The sequence below is a fragment of the Buceros rhinoceros genome, unplaced genomic scaffold (genome assembly GCF_000710305.1).
Source record: "Buceros rhinoceros silvestris isolate BGI_N320 unplaced genomic scaffold, ASM71030v1 scaffold39216, whole genome shotgun sequence".
Lineage (NCBI taxonomy): Eukaryota > Metazoa > Chordata > Aves > Bucerotiformes > Bucerotidae > Buceros > Buceros rhinoceros.
In genome coordinates this window covers 9,923-26,324 of record NW_010416437.1, presented here as the reverse complement: position 1 = coordinate 26,324, position 16,402 = coordinate 9,923, and the positions used below count along the sequence as shown (strand labels likewise).

The following is a 16,402-nucleotide window of genomic DNA, read 5'->3' as shown; positions in this document are numbered from 1 at the left end:
CCTGCTGAATGGCTTTCGGTGTCAGACATGTGGTTACAAATTCCATGAGCACTGCAGCACTAGAGTCCCAACCATGTGTGTTGACTGGAGCAATATCAGGCAACTCTTGTAAGAACTGTTCCTTTTTCATAGCAACAGTAACTCTCTGTGACAGACAAGCATTGGCATTTTAAAATCTGTCATCAGAGAGACAAGTTTGGCTTGTTGGGTGGTATCGTCACTTTGATCAATATACAGAACTTTTTGTGTTCTTACACAGAATGATTCATGCATCTGTCTGAGAGATTGCATTTTTAACAACTAAACGTGGTCCTGTCGTTAAGCGTTTTCTTTCACTGGCTGGTCATTAGAGTGTAGGATGACTTGTGCCACTTGGTGCTACCTGGGTTTAGTAGAACTTAAAACATTTGGTACCGAATGCCCTTTTAGGAAGATCTGAAGTCTGATGTAAAAATATTTGTATCTTAAGTTTAGAAAGAACACATGGAAATTTTCTTTGGGAGTCTGAAGACAGTTTTTAGTCGTACCATACAGAGAGGAAAAATACCATGTTAAGATAGGAATGTATTCATGAGTTAATTGTGCTGGAAAGAAGCAGCCCTTCAAATTTTCAGCTTTCAAGAACATTGTACAGGAGGTAGTGTAGCAGCTGAAATCGTAATTGTTTTTGTTGATATTTCAGTTTCTGCCGAAATTCAAATATCAGTGACAGTGGTGTCCCTGCACTACCTCCCTTGACAATGAGACGGATGCGGGAGTCTGTCTCCCGGATACCTGTTAGGTAAGCTAGTATTTCCTGTCATCTCTGCTTTGGGAAATACACTTGTTTGAAAACAAAGAGAAAAAAACCAACCACCAAAACACCCCCAACTCCTCCAAAATAGAACAGTTTTACAGAAGGTTGGGATAGATGTGCGAGAAGGCAACACCACTTCATTGTAGATAATGTGTAGTGACCTTTCTTGTTCCTAGATGCAAGAAGAACATTGATTTGGGATTTTCTATTTTTAATTTTTAGTCTTAAGATTTGAAGGCAGCATATCGAAGGTGTTCTGGAGACCTTTGTTTTCCTGCCTAAGAAAACTGAAGGCTCCCTTTGGTATTTTTGTGAATTAAATTAGTTTTATCTGATCAGGTAGTATATAAGTAAGGGTTTGTGACTCGGTTTGCATACACCGAAGTAACGTTCCAATGTTATGATGACAGATAAGAGTTTAAAGTGGCCTTAGCTGTGATTTATGACTCCTTGTTGAACTGGATTTTAGCGTTGGCCTCCTTTTAGCTGGTATTGGATTTTATGACTTCCTTGCTGGCTGTTCTATGCGAACCATTGAACAGTCTTGCAAACCTTTACAAATTCAGGGCTTAGCAGTAAAAGTAGCTCTTAAACTGTGGATTGAACAGGCTTGAAATGAGCGGTTTGTTTAAATTTTGCAGACCTGAATGAATCCAGCAAAGCCGGTGTGCTGTAGTCTATTAAATGTGGTCTGACAGGGGTTGAGGAGAACTGTGGCAAAATTTAACGGCAGAAACAGACTTAATGTTTAACGCACTAGAGAAATGTGTGAGCTGGCAAGAGTTTCAAGTTTTTAAATTTATTTCCTGAGTTAAACTGGGAATGATTCAGCTGACCAAATAGTTTAGTTAGTGCGTAACTTTTTCTGTTTGAAATTCTGTGTATATTGCTTTTGGTTACATTGAACAGTATTTTTCAATTGCTAGAGGGGAAAAAATAACCACAACTTTTCCTTTCTCTCTCTTCCCTTCCCAGTTCCCAGCACAGGTATTCTACACCTCATGCCTTCACATTCAACACATCAAATCGCTCCTCTGAGGGCTTGCTTTCCCAAAGGCAGCGATCTACGTCCACACCAAATGTCCACATGGTCAGCACTACGATGCCTGTAGACAGCCGGATAATTGAGGTAATACTGGTAATAGAATAAAGTTAAACTAAAATTGTGACTGGCCATCTACAGTCACGGGTTGGTTTTTCTTCTTTGCTTTTTGCCATTTGCTTACTGTTTGCCTTAGTTGGCCGAGTGAAGAACAACAGAGGTGACACATTTGCACAGGAAGTTGGTAGTTCATTCTTGCAGTCTCTGTCAAGTTTGCTGAAGTCGATTTTGGTGTCTGTAAAGATGTGGGGAAGCCTAACAATCAAGTTTCACAGATCTGAAAAGAAAATAAGCTCAGTTTTTCTGAAGAAATACTTACTAGACATGTCTAAAAATGTTCTTTTGAAGTTAACAATCAGGATTTATTGGGGTCTGGTGTTTTACTTTTAATCAGACTGTACAGGTTCTGTAAACCTGGGTGCAGTTCTCGGAGTGAGAATGCTCCGGTCAAAACTTACTAGCAATTTGTTTTGCATTATACCTGTTTGGAATTAACAGCAGTTCTGGACTGGTGTGCTAAAGCCTTCTGTATCTGAGAATGTTTCTGCTGTCACTTGCTTTCAAGCAGCTTCTTCTCCTTTTTTCCTACCTTAGACTGGCAGTAGTGAGAGACACTCTTTGAAGTCATGCTTAAAGCAGGTTTTTTTTGTTTCATTTTGTGATAACCCTGAAGTAAGGGAGTGGTGTGCAGGGAAGGCTTGCGAAAAGGGAGTGCTGAACTGCAGAACAGGAGAGAGAGCACTGTTAGCTCTTTGCTCTGGAATAGTTTAAAAACTCTTTAGGCTAAGCAGAAGTCTTTGACTGCCAAGTTTACTCGCATCTTTAGCTTCTATGAAATGTGAAGGCTCTGCAGTGTGCTGGTGTAGTCCTCTGGTCCTTCAGAACTGGAGAACAGTGCCCTGCAGCCCCATGAAGCTGTCCTGGTGAGAAGCTTTCTGTCATCGGGTTTTGGGGGGAGAGATACCCTCTCTTTCTCTTCTGAGCCTTCCAGCCTTTTTCACTGTGCCAGAAGCCCAGCTGACCATCTTTTATTGCATGAAAAATAATGAAGCACTCAAGAAAGAATATGGATTATTGAACTTTGTTGTGTGATGAACATTTAAGGAGACTTTGCTTTCTTTGTCCTTTATGATTGAGGACAGAAATGCTTTCTGTTCTGGTCCTTCATCAAAACCCAGAGTGAATAAAAATAGCTCTTACGTCTTAAAGGCAATAGCTGCTTTTCCAAAAGGCTTTAGAAAAAACATGATCACAAAAAAGATAGTCAAGGACTTCTAGAAGGACAGGAGAAAGACCACCTTAATAAAGTCGTTTACCAAAGGATGGATGCTAGTGAGTTTGTGGTTTTGAACAGGTTTTACTGCACTTAATTATCATATATCAAACAAACTAGGTTACTTCTTTCATTTATCCTAACAGTTAATTTAAAAAAAATTTTTTGTACTTCCTCTGTTCTTTTCTTTTATCTCTTACGGCGTTGGCCTAGAATAACAGCCTGAATGCTTCTCCCAGTTCCTGGTGCAGACGATTTTGTTTGAGGGGAAGAGTAGGTATTTTCTTGGTGCCTTTTGTTTTCATGTGATTAACAGGATTGCTGTAACTTGTAAGTCATGGCAGTGTCCACATGAAATGTTTAATCTGGAGTTGATTTGATGAAAACTTTTATAGCATGTTTATACTTAAATATTGAGGACGCTAATTGGAAGAGGCAAATTGATAGAAGGGCTTCGTCTTTAGGTGAGCTGGGTGAATCTGTACTTCTACGAAATCTGGTGTGAATTTGACTAGGTTGGGATTAGAGATACATTTTTTTAAAGCATAGAGATACATACATACATGAGAGATACAGGCATAGAGACACGAGAGGTACATGCATAGAGATACATGAAAGCAAAACCTTCTCAAGCACATCCGGAGTGTGGCTTCTTTCTTTGTCTGGAAACTGTTTTCTTGAATATAACTGTACAAACTCCTTAGATTGAGAACACGATGTACGGTTTTTACTTCACGTCAGAGTAAAGGTGCCAGACTACAGCACTGCGTATGGTGGTATGTGTGTTTTAAGAACAGCTCTAAAGAACACTGGTTATGGTTCATTTGCCACAGGATTAAAAAATAAAGAAAATATTCACATCAGGATTGAAGTATTTTTGATACTTCTTTCTTAAATAAGAGTTATGCATACATAAGTATAAGAATGATTTAAAATTACGTAGTTATCCTTTGCCAGCTTGTTTGAATGCAGTTACAGTCTCAGGCTGATGTACAAAACTCATCACTTGTTATTAATTCAGGCTCTTAAAGATTTTTATTGTCCTCAGGATGGACAAAAACTTGCTGGAGTTCTTCATTGGTAGTTTTTGCAGACTTCAGTTTGCTCAGGCGTAGAGGCGTACTCTGCAATAACTCTCTGTGTAGAGTCCAGCCTGGGAGAATGCAACTAGCTGAAATGCTGTAATACATAAATGAATCTTTACTAGGGATAATCCAACTTAATCTGAAAACTGTACGGTGGAATGTGGGCTTGTTCTGTCCTCCTGTGAACTCTTACATTGATTGTTCTACTAATGAGTTAGAAAGTTTAATTTGACTTCTATTAACTTGGACAGTATTTAACATTTCTGTAGTGCATGTTCTTGCTTTGTACTTACACAGTACCTGGATATTTTACCTTTCCTGTATGTACTTTGGGATAATACGTAGCAGGTGAGAAAAGCTGTGAAGTCCTGTTTGTCAGAGCTTAGTTGATCTTGTGCATGGCTGTAGAGTTGTGTTGTAACGTGCCTGTGGCATGGGGTGAGAGTTGTCGCACTGTACCGACTAGTGAGCTGTGTACCAATGTGCTTTTGAAATACCACTGACCTTTAATCTGTGGAAAAACACTTTGCAGATGAGATGGTTTTGTCTGAGGGCACTAGAAGTAGCCTTTTTTGGGTTGCAGTAGTGCTGTAGAGATACTTCAAAGTGGAAGTTGACTTGGAACATTTTAAGGGCTTTAAAATGTTTTCCTACTGTAACCCAGAACCTTTTTGAGACTCGTCCCTTAGAGATAATGCCTGTCCCCAGAGCTGGGTACACATCTGAGATAGGAGCATGTCAAAAGGTCTGGTGGTGGGAATGCAGACAGTGTTCCTGGTGGTTCTTCTGTTCCGTGTCTTTTCTTTTTTTTTTTCTCTTTCCTTTCTTTTTTTGGTTAATAACTTCTAATATGCTGTGAATATTTTTAGTGTTCTGTTAGAAATCACGAAGTGCATGGTTTTTAGCACATAGGATTCTCATAACTAGAAAATCACCAGGCTGTCATCTTTTGGAGGGCGTTGGTCCCTATCGCACTTGACCAAAATCATCAGGAATGATTTCAACACTGTTCCTGCTTGTTCCTCTGTGTGCTTTTGTGTGTCTATTAACTTTATTATCTGCCTTCTCTGTTTTAGGATGCAATTCGAAGCCATAGTGAATCAGGTATGGTTAAAAGAAATACAATCATTTATAGTATTATGTTGTTTGTTTTCTGGTTCATAAGTTGTTTTTCTTCTGTTTTTATTATTTAAGCCTCACCCTCTGCTCTGTCTGGGAGCCCTAACAATATGAGCCCAACTGGCTGGTCTCAGCCCAAAACCCCAGTCCCAGCCCAAAGAGAGAGAGCCCCTGGATCTAATACACAAGAGAAAAACAAAATTGTAAGTATTGCAGTGTTTGATTGAATTTTTTTTTTAAATATGTTAAACTAAGCTGTGGGAGTACTGGTGTGTTTGGATCAGTTTCTCTACGTAAAAACAGGACTAAAGCCAGTAGTAATCTTAGATCGTGCTGCGCTGTGTGCGTATGGGAGCAATATAATTTTAAGTAACTTGGGAAAGAGAGTGCTGTTTGTTGCCTTGCACTATAAATGCACAAAACAAAAGCATTGAAAACTAATTTCAGACAGTATTGTGAAACTGTTTTCCAGTACAGACCCAAGATTACCTTTCTAAAGCTTCAAGGGCTGCATCTCTGTTCCTGTTTTTTTTTTTAATCTGGTTAAAGTTAGCTGCTGTACCACTGTGTGAACGGCATTGCCTTGGCTTCCACCGAAGAAGGATATCGCTAATGCTGTGGTTTCCAGAGTAAAGGTAGTCACAGTGTCTCAGGGAAAAACAAATTTAACATAATGCAAGTTTTCCCTCAAAGATGATTTAAACTTAAGGGCTGGGCAGGAGGGAAGAAAGAAAAATTAGAATAATATTGAATAACGTATTGATTTTTTTGAAGGTTTATAGGATTTAACAATGAACGTGCAGTTGCTTAGTAGGACTCACTGTCATTAATTACTTAGATGTTGGAGAATTCTGTTCTCATTTGTTTGGTTTATTCCTTTTAAATATGTAAATGAGTTCCTGAACTTTGGCATTGTAGCTTTGAAAAAGTCAGTAAGTTTCGTAAGTACTTTAGATCGCTGTAAATAGTTGATTATAAAATATTTCTTCCTCTTAAGATCTAGGATGAGGGTTTAAGCTTCTAGTGCAGAGATCTTACTGAGAGCTGCTTTAGTAGTTCAAGCCATCCAAGAAAATGTTTTTGTCTTTTTTGTAAACAAACCCCAGAAACTGAGGAGAAAAACAAGTCCTGACTACAGGACAAAACCTTCAAGGTTTCAGCGGATCTTAAACTTGTACAAAGGACGTTATTCCATTCCTGGTGTGTATATGTAATATATTTCACGAAATACTTGGAGTAAAAGCCATGCCAATTTTTGTTCCAGAGGCCTCGTGGACAGAGAGATTCCAGTTACTACTGGGAAATAGAAGCAAGTGAAGTCATGCTTTCCACCAGAATAGGGTCGGGTTCTTTCGGAACAGTTTACAAAGGCAAATGGCATGGTAAGTCCTTGACAGGAATTACTGCTCCTCAAAATGGTAGGGCTGCAATCCAGAAAAAGGTAACGTCGTTTTAATGGTGCTGTGTGCTTACCTACCACCAAAGGTACTGAGTGAGAAATGCCCGTTTCCTAATAGTAGCAGTGGGGAAATCAAAGTGAAGAAGAGACCTCAAAGTCCAGATCTCAGAACTGCCATCTGCGTGTGCACTGTACTGGAGCCGATGCCGCTGTCTTCATTAGCATGTTCTACAACACCTTGTTTTCTGAAGAGTTTTCTTTCCATTGGCAGGGTTGAATTAGCGGAGTTAGCTGGGAAATTCCTCAGCTCGCTGTAAATTTGTATTTACCTCTTTTTGAATACCTCAGTGGTTTAATTAGCAAACTCCTATTCAGGGTGGCAGGGAAAGAACATAGGCATGAAATGCTTTGACTGTGGAGTTTTTCTGAGATAAAAATTGTTGCTGTGAGTTTTTGATACCAAGTTGGCTGAGTGCTATGAAAGGAGGCACACTGCAGAGCTACACAATTAGTTTCTAAATTCAGGGTTTGTGTTTTAGAAAGAAACACACGCAAACACCTCCAGGCCCTGATTTAAGTAGCATTGTTACTATAAAATAAGCTGACAAATGTAGAAGCATATCTTCCACCCTCTCTTTTTAAAGAATAAAGACTTGCATGTCTTAAAGCCAAATATTGTCAATGTTAATGGAAGGACAATCTTAGGCTAAAAGTATTATTCATGAACAGTTACACTGATTTTCATTACGTAAGTGAAATGGAACATGGAAATCAAAGGAAAAATAGCAGTAGGATTTCACTAGCCAAGGTAATAAACAAGAATTTCTTGTTAATATTTATTTTAAGGAAACATTTGCAGCTCTTCACATATCCAGAACTGTGGTGTGTTACAACAGGAGATGCATGGCTTATATGTCTTGCAAGTCTTTTCTGTGTAGAACTGAAGTAACTGTGAGTTCACTGTGCAAATTGGTGAAACTGCATGTTTTTTTGTAGTAGCCCTTTTTTATAGTACAAGTGCAGCAATCCAAATGTCTTGGTGATGCTGAATGAAATTGATTGAAGTGGGCAGGTGGCTCCAAACTGAAGTAGGAATTGTAGATGAAGTTAGAGTTGTTGGTTTTCCTAATGTGCCCCGCTGCCAAGGGCTGTTTGCAGTGAACCTTTGAGGAGCTCCTGTGGAAGACTGTGTACAGCTGTGGACTGTGTACAGCTGTGGACACAGTCAGGTTTCTCATAGGTTTCCCTGAATTTGTCTCCCGAACTAAAAATGAAGTATCAAGGACAGTCTTGCTCCAAGGAGCATGTGTCATGTTGAACAGATAACTGGTGCTTCTGTACTCTTCCAGATGGTTCTGAGGGTTAAGTGTTTGCACCCCTTCTGTTCCAGACCCCCTTTGGATCCTGTAGTGTCCTGTAGCATGCTTCTGAATTTAAAAGGCAGAAAGACAACCAAGGCAGTTTAAATGGGTTGGAAGATTGCCTCTCCTAAACACATTTCACCTTTGACCCTGGTAGTCAGTTCTAGGGATTTGGTGCTTTGGGGATGGCAGAAGCTGATTCTCTTCAGATTGCTGCTGAACAAAACAAGTCCTATTGGGTATTTGTTTCTGTAGAGAAAACTACTTGGAAAAAAATGTTTAAAAGAAAAAACAAAACAAAAAATCAAAAACCAACCAAAAAAACCCGAGTGTGGCATCTGATTCAGTAAGAACAGGATAAGGTTAAAAACGTCTCTTTGTCCGTGGAGCAAGGACCATAATGGAGAATATATTGAAAAACAATCTGAACACATTTGCCTGTAATCAGCAGGTGCTGTGTCCTTGCCTTGTGTGGGCAGAGCTCGCAGCAGTAGGCTCCAAGCACTGGCAGACCGTCAGGGGTTGTGTGCCAAGAGGGGCTGCAGTAGGAACCGGCTACTTCCAAGCCTGGGATTTTGGTAGTCACAGGAAGGTGTAGTCTTAGCAGTTGTATCCTGGTCTGGCCTGTAAGCAGAGAGATCTGTTAGTCACAGAACACTACGCATGCTGCCAACGTGGGATGCTTCTCTTTAGGAAGATAGTGAACTATGTACAGGTTAGTAGAGGTGAACTGTGCACAAATGAAGAATCTTAAGTATGCTTGGGGGAAAAAAAAAGGCTGCAATTTCAGTAACTTTTATGGTAAATGTATTTTCAGGGGATGTAGCAGTGAAGATACTAAAGGTTGTAGATCCAACCCCAGAACAGTTCCAGGCTTTCAGAAATGAAGTGGCCGTATTAAGGTAAGTTGGTAGTTTCATGGCTGAATTCCAAGGCACAGGATTTGCTGCTACCTCTTCTTTAGGCTGTCTTGTTCTATCTTTGATGTTTGAGAGATACAGAAAGCAGATTTCCAGAGAAGAAAAATAAAAAAGAGAGCATGTAGTCATACTTCTGTGTATTGTTGAGGAGCTATGAGGCAGCAGTCATAATTCAGAGTATTCCAGTGGTTCTTCACTATTTCTGAAAGTCGTCTTTTTAGATGAGTACTACAAACACTGTAACTGTTCGGGTCCCATTTGGCATGCAGTAAAAGGGAGGATTAATAAACTCTGCCTCAGTTCTCATCACTGGACAGAATACTTGAACTGTACCCTTTAAAGTGGCAGCATAAATGTTTTCTTTTTAATGTATACACCAATCTGCATAACTGTTTCTGCTTTCACGTACTGTTTTTGTAGTGTCCAGCTTCCTCTCTCTAATGTTGATCCTGAAAGTGAGCCAGTTGGAGTACGTAGGGATTCTCTTCTAGCTGTTAGTTCTATCTACACTTGTCACTTTTTCACAGCTTTCAGGGTGATTTCTGCTAGAAATTTCAAAACCCTTTGAGTTTTCATTACGTGTTTTTTCTTAAAGGTTGATTTTAAATAATGTCCTTGGAACTAAATGGCAGTATTTTTACTAAAAAGCAGACAATCAGATGATTCTATTTAAAAATTATAAAGTGGGAATTGTGGCGTATCTGTATTATTTAAAAAAACCCAACTTTACACACATATCCACCTAGCAAAAATTCTGCAGGAAACTCTTGGGTTTGGACTTGGAAGCTGAAATATGTTCCTCCAGCCAGCAAGGTATTTTTTAAAAGCATTTGAAAACAGTTTTCCTAAAGATACTAATTTCTCTTTCTGCTCCTTTCCATTAGGAAGACTCGGCATGTTAATATTTTGCTCTTCATGGGCTACATGACGAAAGACAACCTGGCCATTGTTACGCAGTGGTGTGAAGGAAGCAGCCTGTACAAACACCTGCACGTGCAAGAGACCAAGTTCCAGATGTTTCAGCTCATCGATATTGCCCGGCAGACAGCACAGGGCATGGAGTGAGTAGCATGAACAGTGCTGGCTGCTTCTGTCCTTGGAACAGCGTTCCCCTTCTCTTCCCCAAACCCCAGCACTGAAGGAGGAATGTGTCAGAATGGCGCATGCAGAACAGATTTTGTGCAGCCTTAATTCAAAACTTTCCTCTTGGATTTTTTTCCTGTGTATTCTTGCCTTCGTTCGTGTTAGACCACCAGTCCCTTGACAGCCAGCTCTTCTGTATTTGATCTTCTGTAGCTTGAGGTCTTACCGTAATGCACCAGATGAGACCCTGTTCTAAGCAGAGAATAAACCAGGGCTCCTGGTTTTCTCCGTGTCACTGACTATAACATTGCCATGCTGGCAAACACTAACTTGTACTCCTGGTACTTCTGTGAGGTGAGGGGATGGCTGTGCCCCTTCTGCAGCTACAGAACTCATACACAGAGCTGGAGGCATTTTTGGAGACGTTTTCCAGAGGTCTGAGTTCATACAGTAGCCACCTCATTGCTTGTTCAGAACATCTTATGATGTTTGTAGTGTAAAAGATGCTGATGCTGTCAGTGCTCCTTCATTTGTGGAGCAGGACCCAGGTTTCCAGGCAGATGCCCAGAAAAATAGGGACACGTGTCGTGACTGCAAAGTAAAGCAGTTTGGGAGCAGTAAACCTTGGCACAGCGCACAGATTTCTCACTGATGAGGACAGCACCCTGTTTTCTAGGGCACTACACAGTTACAGAACAATGACGCCCCCCTTTCTCTGCCTCGGACACGTTTACTGCATTGCTTCCGCTGTCTGTAATGCATGAGGCAGTGCTCTTCTCCCAGAGCACACACATCCTGTAAATGGATAAAGCAAGAGGTCTGGGATATGGTGGAATGTGTAATAAAATGTGGTGGGGTCTGTCTGTAAATGGAAAGGCTCCGCTGGTGGAAGCCACCTTCACCATGGTGCTTCTCTGCTTTTTCTTCCACAGCTATTTACATGCCAAGAATATCATCCACAGAGACATGAAGTCCAACAGTATCCTTTCCTAGTTCTGTCATATTGCCCTTAACGGCAGTGTGATTTGTTGCTAATATGGAGCTTTTTGCAGGGGTTGAAGTAGTGGTTTCACACGTATGTAACTACTGGGTGATTCCTGTTGATAAGCAAGAAGTTACTTGTTAGTCAGGACTTCAACAGAACGTGTGTTTTTGCTGACCAAACTGTGCTGACAGAGAGGAGAGACGTGCAAACGCTTGTGCTCCAGAAGCAGCTTACTGCACTGAAATGGGGTTTACAGAGTTCTCTGTTGCCCAGATGCTGTCCTGGGGAGAAGCTGCCCCCTTTGCTGGATGGGCTATCGATGGGTGTGCCTGCACGTGCTGATGCATGTGTGCACGGAAGGGTTTTATTACTGTTTCCCTTATGTTTTAAATAAATTTAAAACACCTTCATATGACTAGCAGAAATGAAGCCAAAAATCTTAGTTTAAACTCAAGAAAAGGTAACATTTTACCACTCTGTTTTTTGCAAAAATAGAGATTTATTAATGCCTATGGAGTAAAAATGTTGTCAGTTGGGGACTTTTGCCTTTGAAAATGCCAGCTTTTGAAATTGCCGGGAGGAGCATCCACTGAGCTAGTGGACGCCAGTGGTTTAAGTACCTGCAGCCATAGATGTTCATTTGCACAGCTGATTTCTATCCTAACTCGCCGAAGACATAAATGTACAAATAATGCTGAAGCATCTAGTCTTGTTCAGTCTTACATGTTAACTCTGTAAATAGAGATGTCATAAAATGACTTTTCCTGTGTTCAAGGTACAGCTCGTAGCAGGTTTAGAACAATAATCAGCAGTATTCTTGGGTAGTTGGCTTGCATTTGCAATTACCCATCCAGACCCTGGGTCATGACACCAGAAAACATGGAATGTCTCCTCGAGTTCTCGACAGCGTTTCTTTAACGCCTGTTCAGATATATTTCTCCATGAAGGCCTCACAGTGAAAATCGGCGACTTTGGCCTGGCCACTGTCAAATCCCGGTGGAGTGGGTCGCAGCAGGTGGAGCAGCCCAGTGGTTCAGTCCTGTGGATGGTGAGCAAAACACTTCACAGCTTTTCAATAGCTGCCTGTCATTCTGTTAACAGAGGGGTTCGTTAGGGCCGAGGAGACTCTTGCTCCAGTTGTGGTGGAAATTGGAGTGCTGAATCGCCCAAAGCTGACAGTGTTCTTCAGCTGAGGATTCAGCCTTTGGTTTCGGTATTGAAGGCAGAGCCAGGGCTGTCAGTGGAACTGTGAGGAGCAGTTCCAAGGGAAGAGTAAAGCCTTTCTCCTGCCACAACCCTGTCTTTCCCCAAAGGGGCTAGTCTTGCTGCAAAGCAGGCTTTAATCGGCTTTGTGGAGTCAGTGAGACCCTGTCTTCCTCTGCGCTTGTCATCGTGGCCTCTTCTTCCCCTGCTCTGGAGGTGGGACCGTCCCTTCTCCTGCACACTTGCTGACTGCACGCTGGGATGGAGGAAGGATAGGGAGCACTTCCGGAAGGTTGGGAATGAGTGCAGTTCATCTCTGGGGCTGTGGTGAGATGTTCACGTGGACCAAGGCACTGCTGTCAGGCCACCGCTGCTCCTTACCCTGCACCAGAGCTGTGCTAGGTGCTGAGGCAGCTCAGGACTGTCGCAGGGGAGTGTCAGTTTATGGACAGAAGTTCTCAAGTTCTACTGGAAAGTTTATGGAGTTTCTTTTGGAAGTGGAGCTGCAAAGTCCTTGCCTGAGAGCACATTCCCCACAATTCTGCTTTATGCTGAACTTCTGCTGGAATTTAACAGGCAGTTTCACAATTTTCCTTCCAAAAATCACCTGGACAAAATCTGTTCAGTAACTTTAGATCTGTGAGTATTTGGTTTTCCTTTCTAAAAATTGTGTTTTATTCCTAGGCTTGCAACCTGTGGTATTACTGTAGTACTTGCATTTTGAGAGCAGTCAGGAAGTGTTCTCTACCAATAGCAGGATGCTTGGCCAAGATCTGTTTGTGACCTATAAAATACACAAATTACCTGGAACAAAGTTGCAAAAGCATCAACATTTTTTTTTTCTTAAAACAAGCCAAAGCTTTTTGCAGCCTTCCATTCAATGATTTAAAACTAGCTCACCTCACAGTGTGTCTGTCGGTGAAACAGATCTGGGGAAAAAGCTGCATTTTTGCTCCTTTTTTTTCCTTCTATTTTAATCATTCCTAGATGATCTTTGAGTTGTCAGGAGGTAGTTGTCAGTTGAAGGGGAGGCTGGTTCTGTTTCCTTGAAAGGTGATTTCCCTGAAAGGATGGTGGTGGTTGTTCTGTTGTCCTTTAGCACTTTGCTCAGTAATTCTGAGGGGCTTTTTTAGAGGGGAGAAAAACCTTAGTCCACAGGAAGGATATCTTGATGGTTTACATCTTGTTTATTAAAGCACTCAACGTTGTTTGATTTTTATCACTAAGGTGCAGAGTAGTGCTGCCTGGGCTTTGGCCAGGCCTGAGGTAAAACTCCTCGAAGGTTTTGAGGTACCTGTGCTCACTCAGTTTTGGTTGAGCTCACTCTCTGCTTTCCAGATACCTTCCCCTTCTCTCATCCTTCTCGTTTCTGAGTTCTGTTAATAATGCTCATAACTGGTGCCTTTTTCTCCTCCCGCAGGCCCCAGAAGTGATCCGGATGCAGGACAGTAACCCGTTCAGCTTTCAGTCTGATGTCTACTCCTACGGAATAGTGTTATATGAGCTCATGACAGGAGAGCTGCCCTACTCCGACATCAAAAACCGCGACCAGGTAGGAAGCGTTCCTGGAACGCTGCCTTGCCTTTCTGGGCATGGCAGCAAGGGCCAAACAAGAACTGACCCCTTGTTTACAGCCCGATTTGTTTCGGCAGTAACTCCCTGTAATTGAGCATTTACTGAAAGAGTAACAGTGACAGTTACTCAGAGGAAAAAAAGTGTCTTTTTTATGAATGCTTGAGTGCCCTGTTAGTTAATTCACGGGTAGAGCTGTTGCTTCATCAGCCGCTCCCTTTCCCTGCCTTAGCATGGGCAATGCTAACTCTTCTGCAGGGTGGAGCTGAGGCTGCTAGAGCTCTTTGATCTCCAGTTTGCCGATCCTCAGTGTGGTTTGTGGGTTTTGTTGTTTTAAATTACAATGAGAAGATCTTACAATGAGAAGGGTGGGTGTATGGGGACAAACTATTGATTTGAGCTCCTCTTAGGTTATATAGTCTGTACTCCAAGTAAAAAGGGCCAGTTGTCAAGTTAAGGAAGTTGTTTCTTATTTTTAAGACCATCTACAAATTGGAATATTGGAAGGGGGTTTAATTCATTGTACTGAAATGATACTGAAATTGTATTACTGTCACGAAACACGTGGCACTTGTCCCTCAAGTAAGGTTTGTGCAGAGGGATGGCAGAGAGAGGCCTTATTTTAGCAACATTATCTTGACCTTTTTCCTGAGACATTAGTTGAAAAAGAAACAGCAGCATGTTTTGTTCTGTTGATCCCTCCTTCTCCCCATAAAACCCCAAACAAACATGGCCCCCTCAACCAGCCAACCCCCACCCAGTTTGCCAGTGAATAGTCTCATCAGTGCTCTATAGTCAACTTGTCAGGTTTGGACTAAGCCAGAAAATGGATTTTCCAACACTAACAATGTCTTTGATGACCCCATTGTGCCAAACTGGCCACTTGAAACTGCTCACTTTGAGGCTCGTTTGTCCCGGTGGCTTTGGCTGAAGGATGTGGCCGTGTCCTGTACCTCTCCGTTCTGAACACGGTAGTTCCCACACAAAGCACCGTGTTGCTCCGATTTAATCGTGTCCCACGTAACACAAGAGCAGGACTACTGTTTCAGTTCACGGATTCAGCCAAACCCCATGCTCTGCTGGTGCACGCACCTTTGGTGTGCACGGTCAGTCACTAAAGCTATTGACCAGTGAGACAACCCACAGCCTTTGTTCCCTGCTACTCGCTTGTGTTTCAGATCATTTTCATGGTCGGCCGAGGGTACGCTTCTCCAGACCTCAGCAAGCTGTACAAGAACTGCCCCAAAGCCATGAAGAGGCTTGTAGCTGATTGTTTGAAGAAAGTTAGGGAAGAACGACCTCTCTTTCCACAAGTAAGTGTATTTTATGCCTGTTATGGCATAAACAGCTGTCAGCTCCCAAAGCATTCTATGCAGACAGAAGTTGTGGTTTATCTAAAGTGTCTTTATTCCTATGAGCATCTGCCATGGGCAGCGTGTGACTCTGGTGGTGCCTGTTCCTGTGTGAAGGTTGTTAAAAATTGCTACCCATGAAGCTGAGTTAGACCAGCGCTGGAGCGGTTTGCTTCAGCAGCTGACACGTGTCAGAGATAACAAAAAACCCCCCAACACAACAAACCCCCAACTATCTTTGTATTTGCATTTCACTGTAGTGCAGGTCTGAGCGAGACGAGAGCCCTCCTCCGCAGTTACCAACAAGCAGGCAGAATCCACTGGGGACGTGAACACTTGGAGCAGCTTTTGGTCTTTTTACACAGGGTGCTTTACTTTCCTCCTGCCACTGTGAGGGTGACAAAGGTGCTTCTCTTACATTAAACAGCTGGAAAAATTGCTTCCTGCTGTTACAGTCGAGTAATTTCTGCTGTTTAAAAAGTTCTCCCTAAGTGTTGTTTGAACAGGCTGTGGCAGATGGCGCAGCTCTCCCTGTGCTCTGATGGAGTCGGTGACGTCTGTGAGCTAATGCCAAGTGCCTGCCACCCTCTGAACGTGGCCAGACTCCCCAGACCGAAGGGACGCTGGGGCAGGGCCTGATAATTCACACTGGAGCGGCTCCTGGAGCGCTGCCTTCAGGGCCTCCCCCTGCTCTGGGGTTGCTGTGAAAGACACGCTTAAAAACAGGAGCTGTGTGTCTAACAGCCGCCTTGTACCTGTTCCCTCAGATCCTGTCGTCCATCGAACTGTTGCAACATTCTTTACCCAAGATCAACCGGAGCGCCTCCGAGCCCTCCCTGCACCGCGCCACCCACACAGAGGACATCAACGCCTGCACGTTATCGTCCACAAGACTGCCCGTCTTCTAGGGCCACGCTGCCTCCCCACGTTCTCCCCAGGGATGGGGACGGAACGGGAGGAACCGAATCGTGCTTTAATGCTTCCGTGTACAGGATCAGTGCCAGCAGATCACCTGCGTCCCAGTCTGCAGAACAAGCTGCTAAGGATTCCTGCAGTTCTCATTCTGCAGGGACACAGCTCCACATCGCCTTTTTCTACCGTTCCTTTTACTGGGACAGTTGACAGACGATAAATCAAGAGATCTATTACTAT

At 42.5% G+C, this 16,402-nt stretch overlaps 1 protein-coding gene across 1 annotated transcript in view; it reads left to right on the top strand.

Annotated features, from left to right (window-relative positions):
* Nucleotides 1–16,158, top strand: part of RAF1 (Raf-1 proto-oncogene, serine/threonine kinase) — a gene marked incomplete at its 5' end in the record, with an annotated part of 19,066 nt that extends 2,908 nt beyond the window's left edge. Inside the window, 14 exons of the mRNA XM_010137802.1 lie at nucleotides 1–108; nucleotides 683–781; nucleotides 1,772–1,925; nucleotides 3,385–3,444; nucleotides 5,333–5,360; nucleotides 5,451–5,578; nucleotides 6,640–6,757; nucleotides 8,953–9,037; nucleotides 9,940–10,116; nucleotides 11,071–11,117; nucleotides 12,053–12,171; nucleotides 13,747–13,878; nucleotides 15,077–15,211; nucleotides 16,018–16,158. Of these exons, the coding sequence (XP_010136104.1) occupies nucleotides 1–108; nucleotides 683–781; nucleotides 1,772–1,925; nucleotides 3,385–3,444; nucleotides 5,333–5,360; nucleotides 5,451–5,578; nucleotides 6,640–6,757; nucleotides 8,953–9,037; nucleotides 9,940–10,116; nucleotides 11,071–11,117; nucleotides 12,053–12,171; nucleotides 13,747–13,878; nucleotides 15,077–15,211; nucleotides 16,018–16,158 (1,531 nt within the window). The remainder of the gene's footprint in view (nucleotides 109–682; nucleotides 782–1,771; nucleotides 1,926–3,384; nucleotides 3,445–5,332; nucleotides 5,361–5,450; nucleotides 5,579–6,639; nucleotides 6,758–8,952; nucleotides 9,038–9,939; nucleotides 10,117–11,070; nucleotides 11,118–12,052; nucleotides 12,172–13,746; nucleotides 13,879–15,076; nucleotides 15,212–16,017) is intronic.
* Between the last annotated feature and the right edge of the window lie 244 nt (nucleotides 16,159–16,402).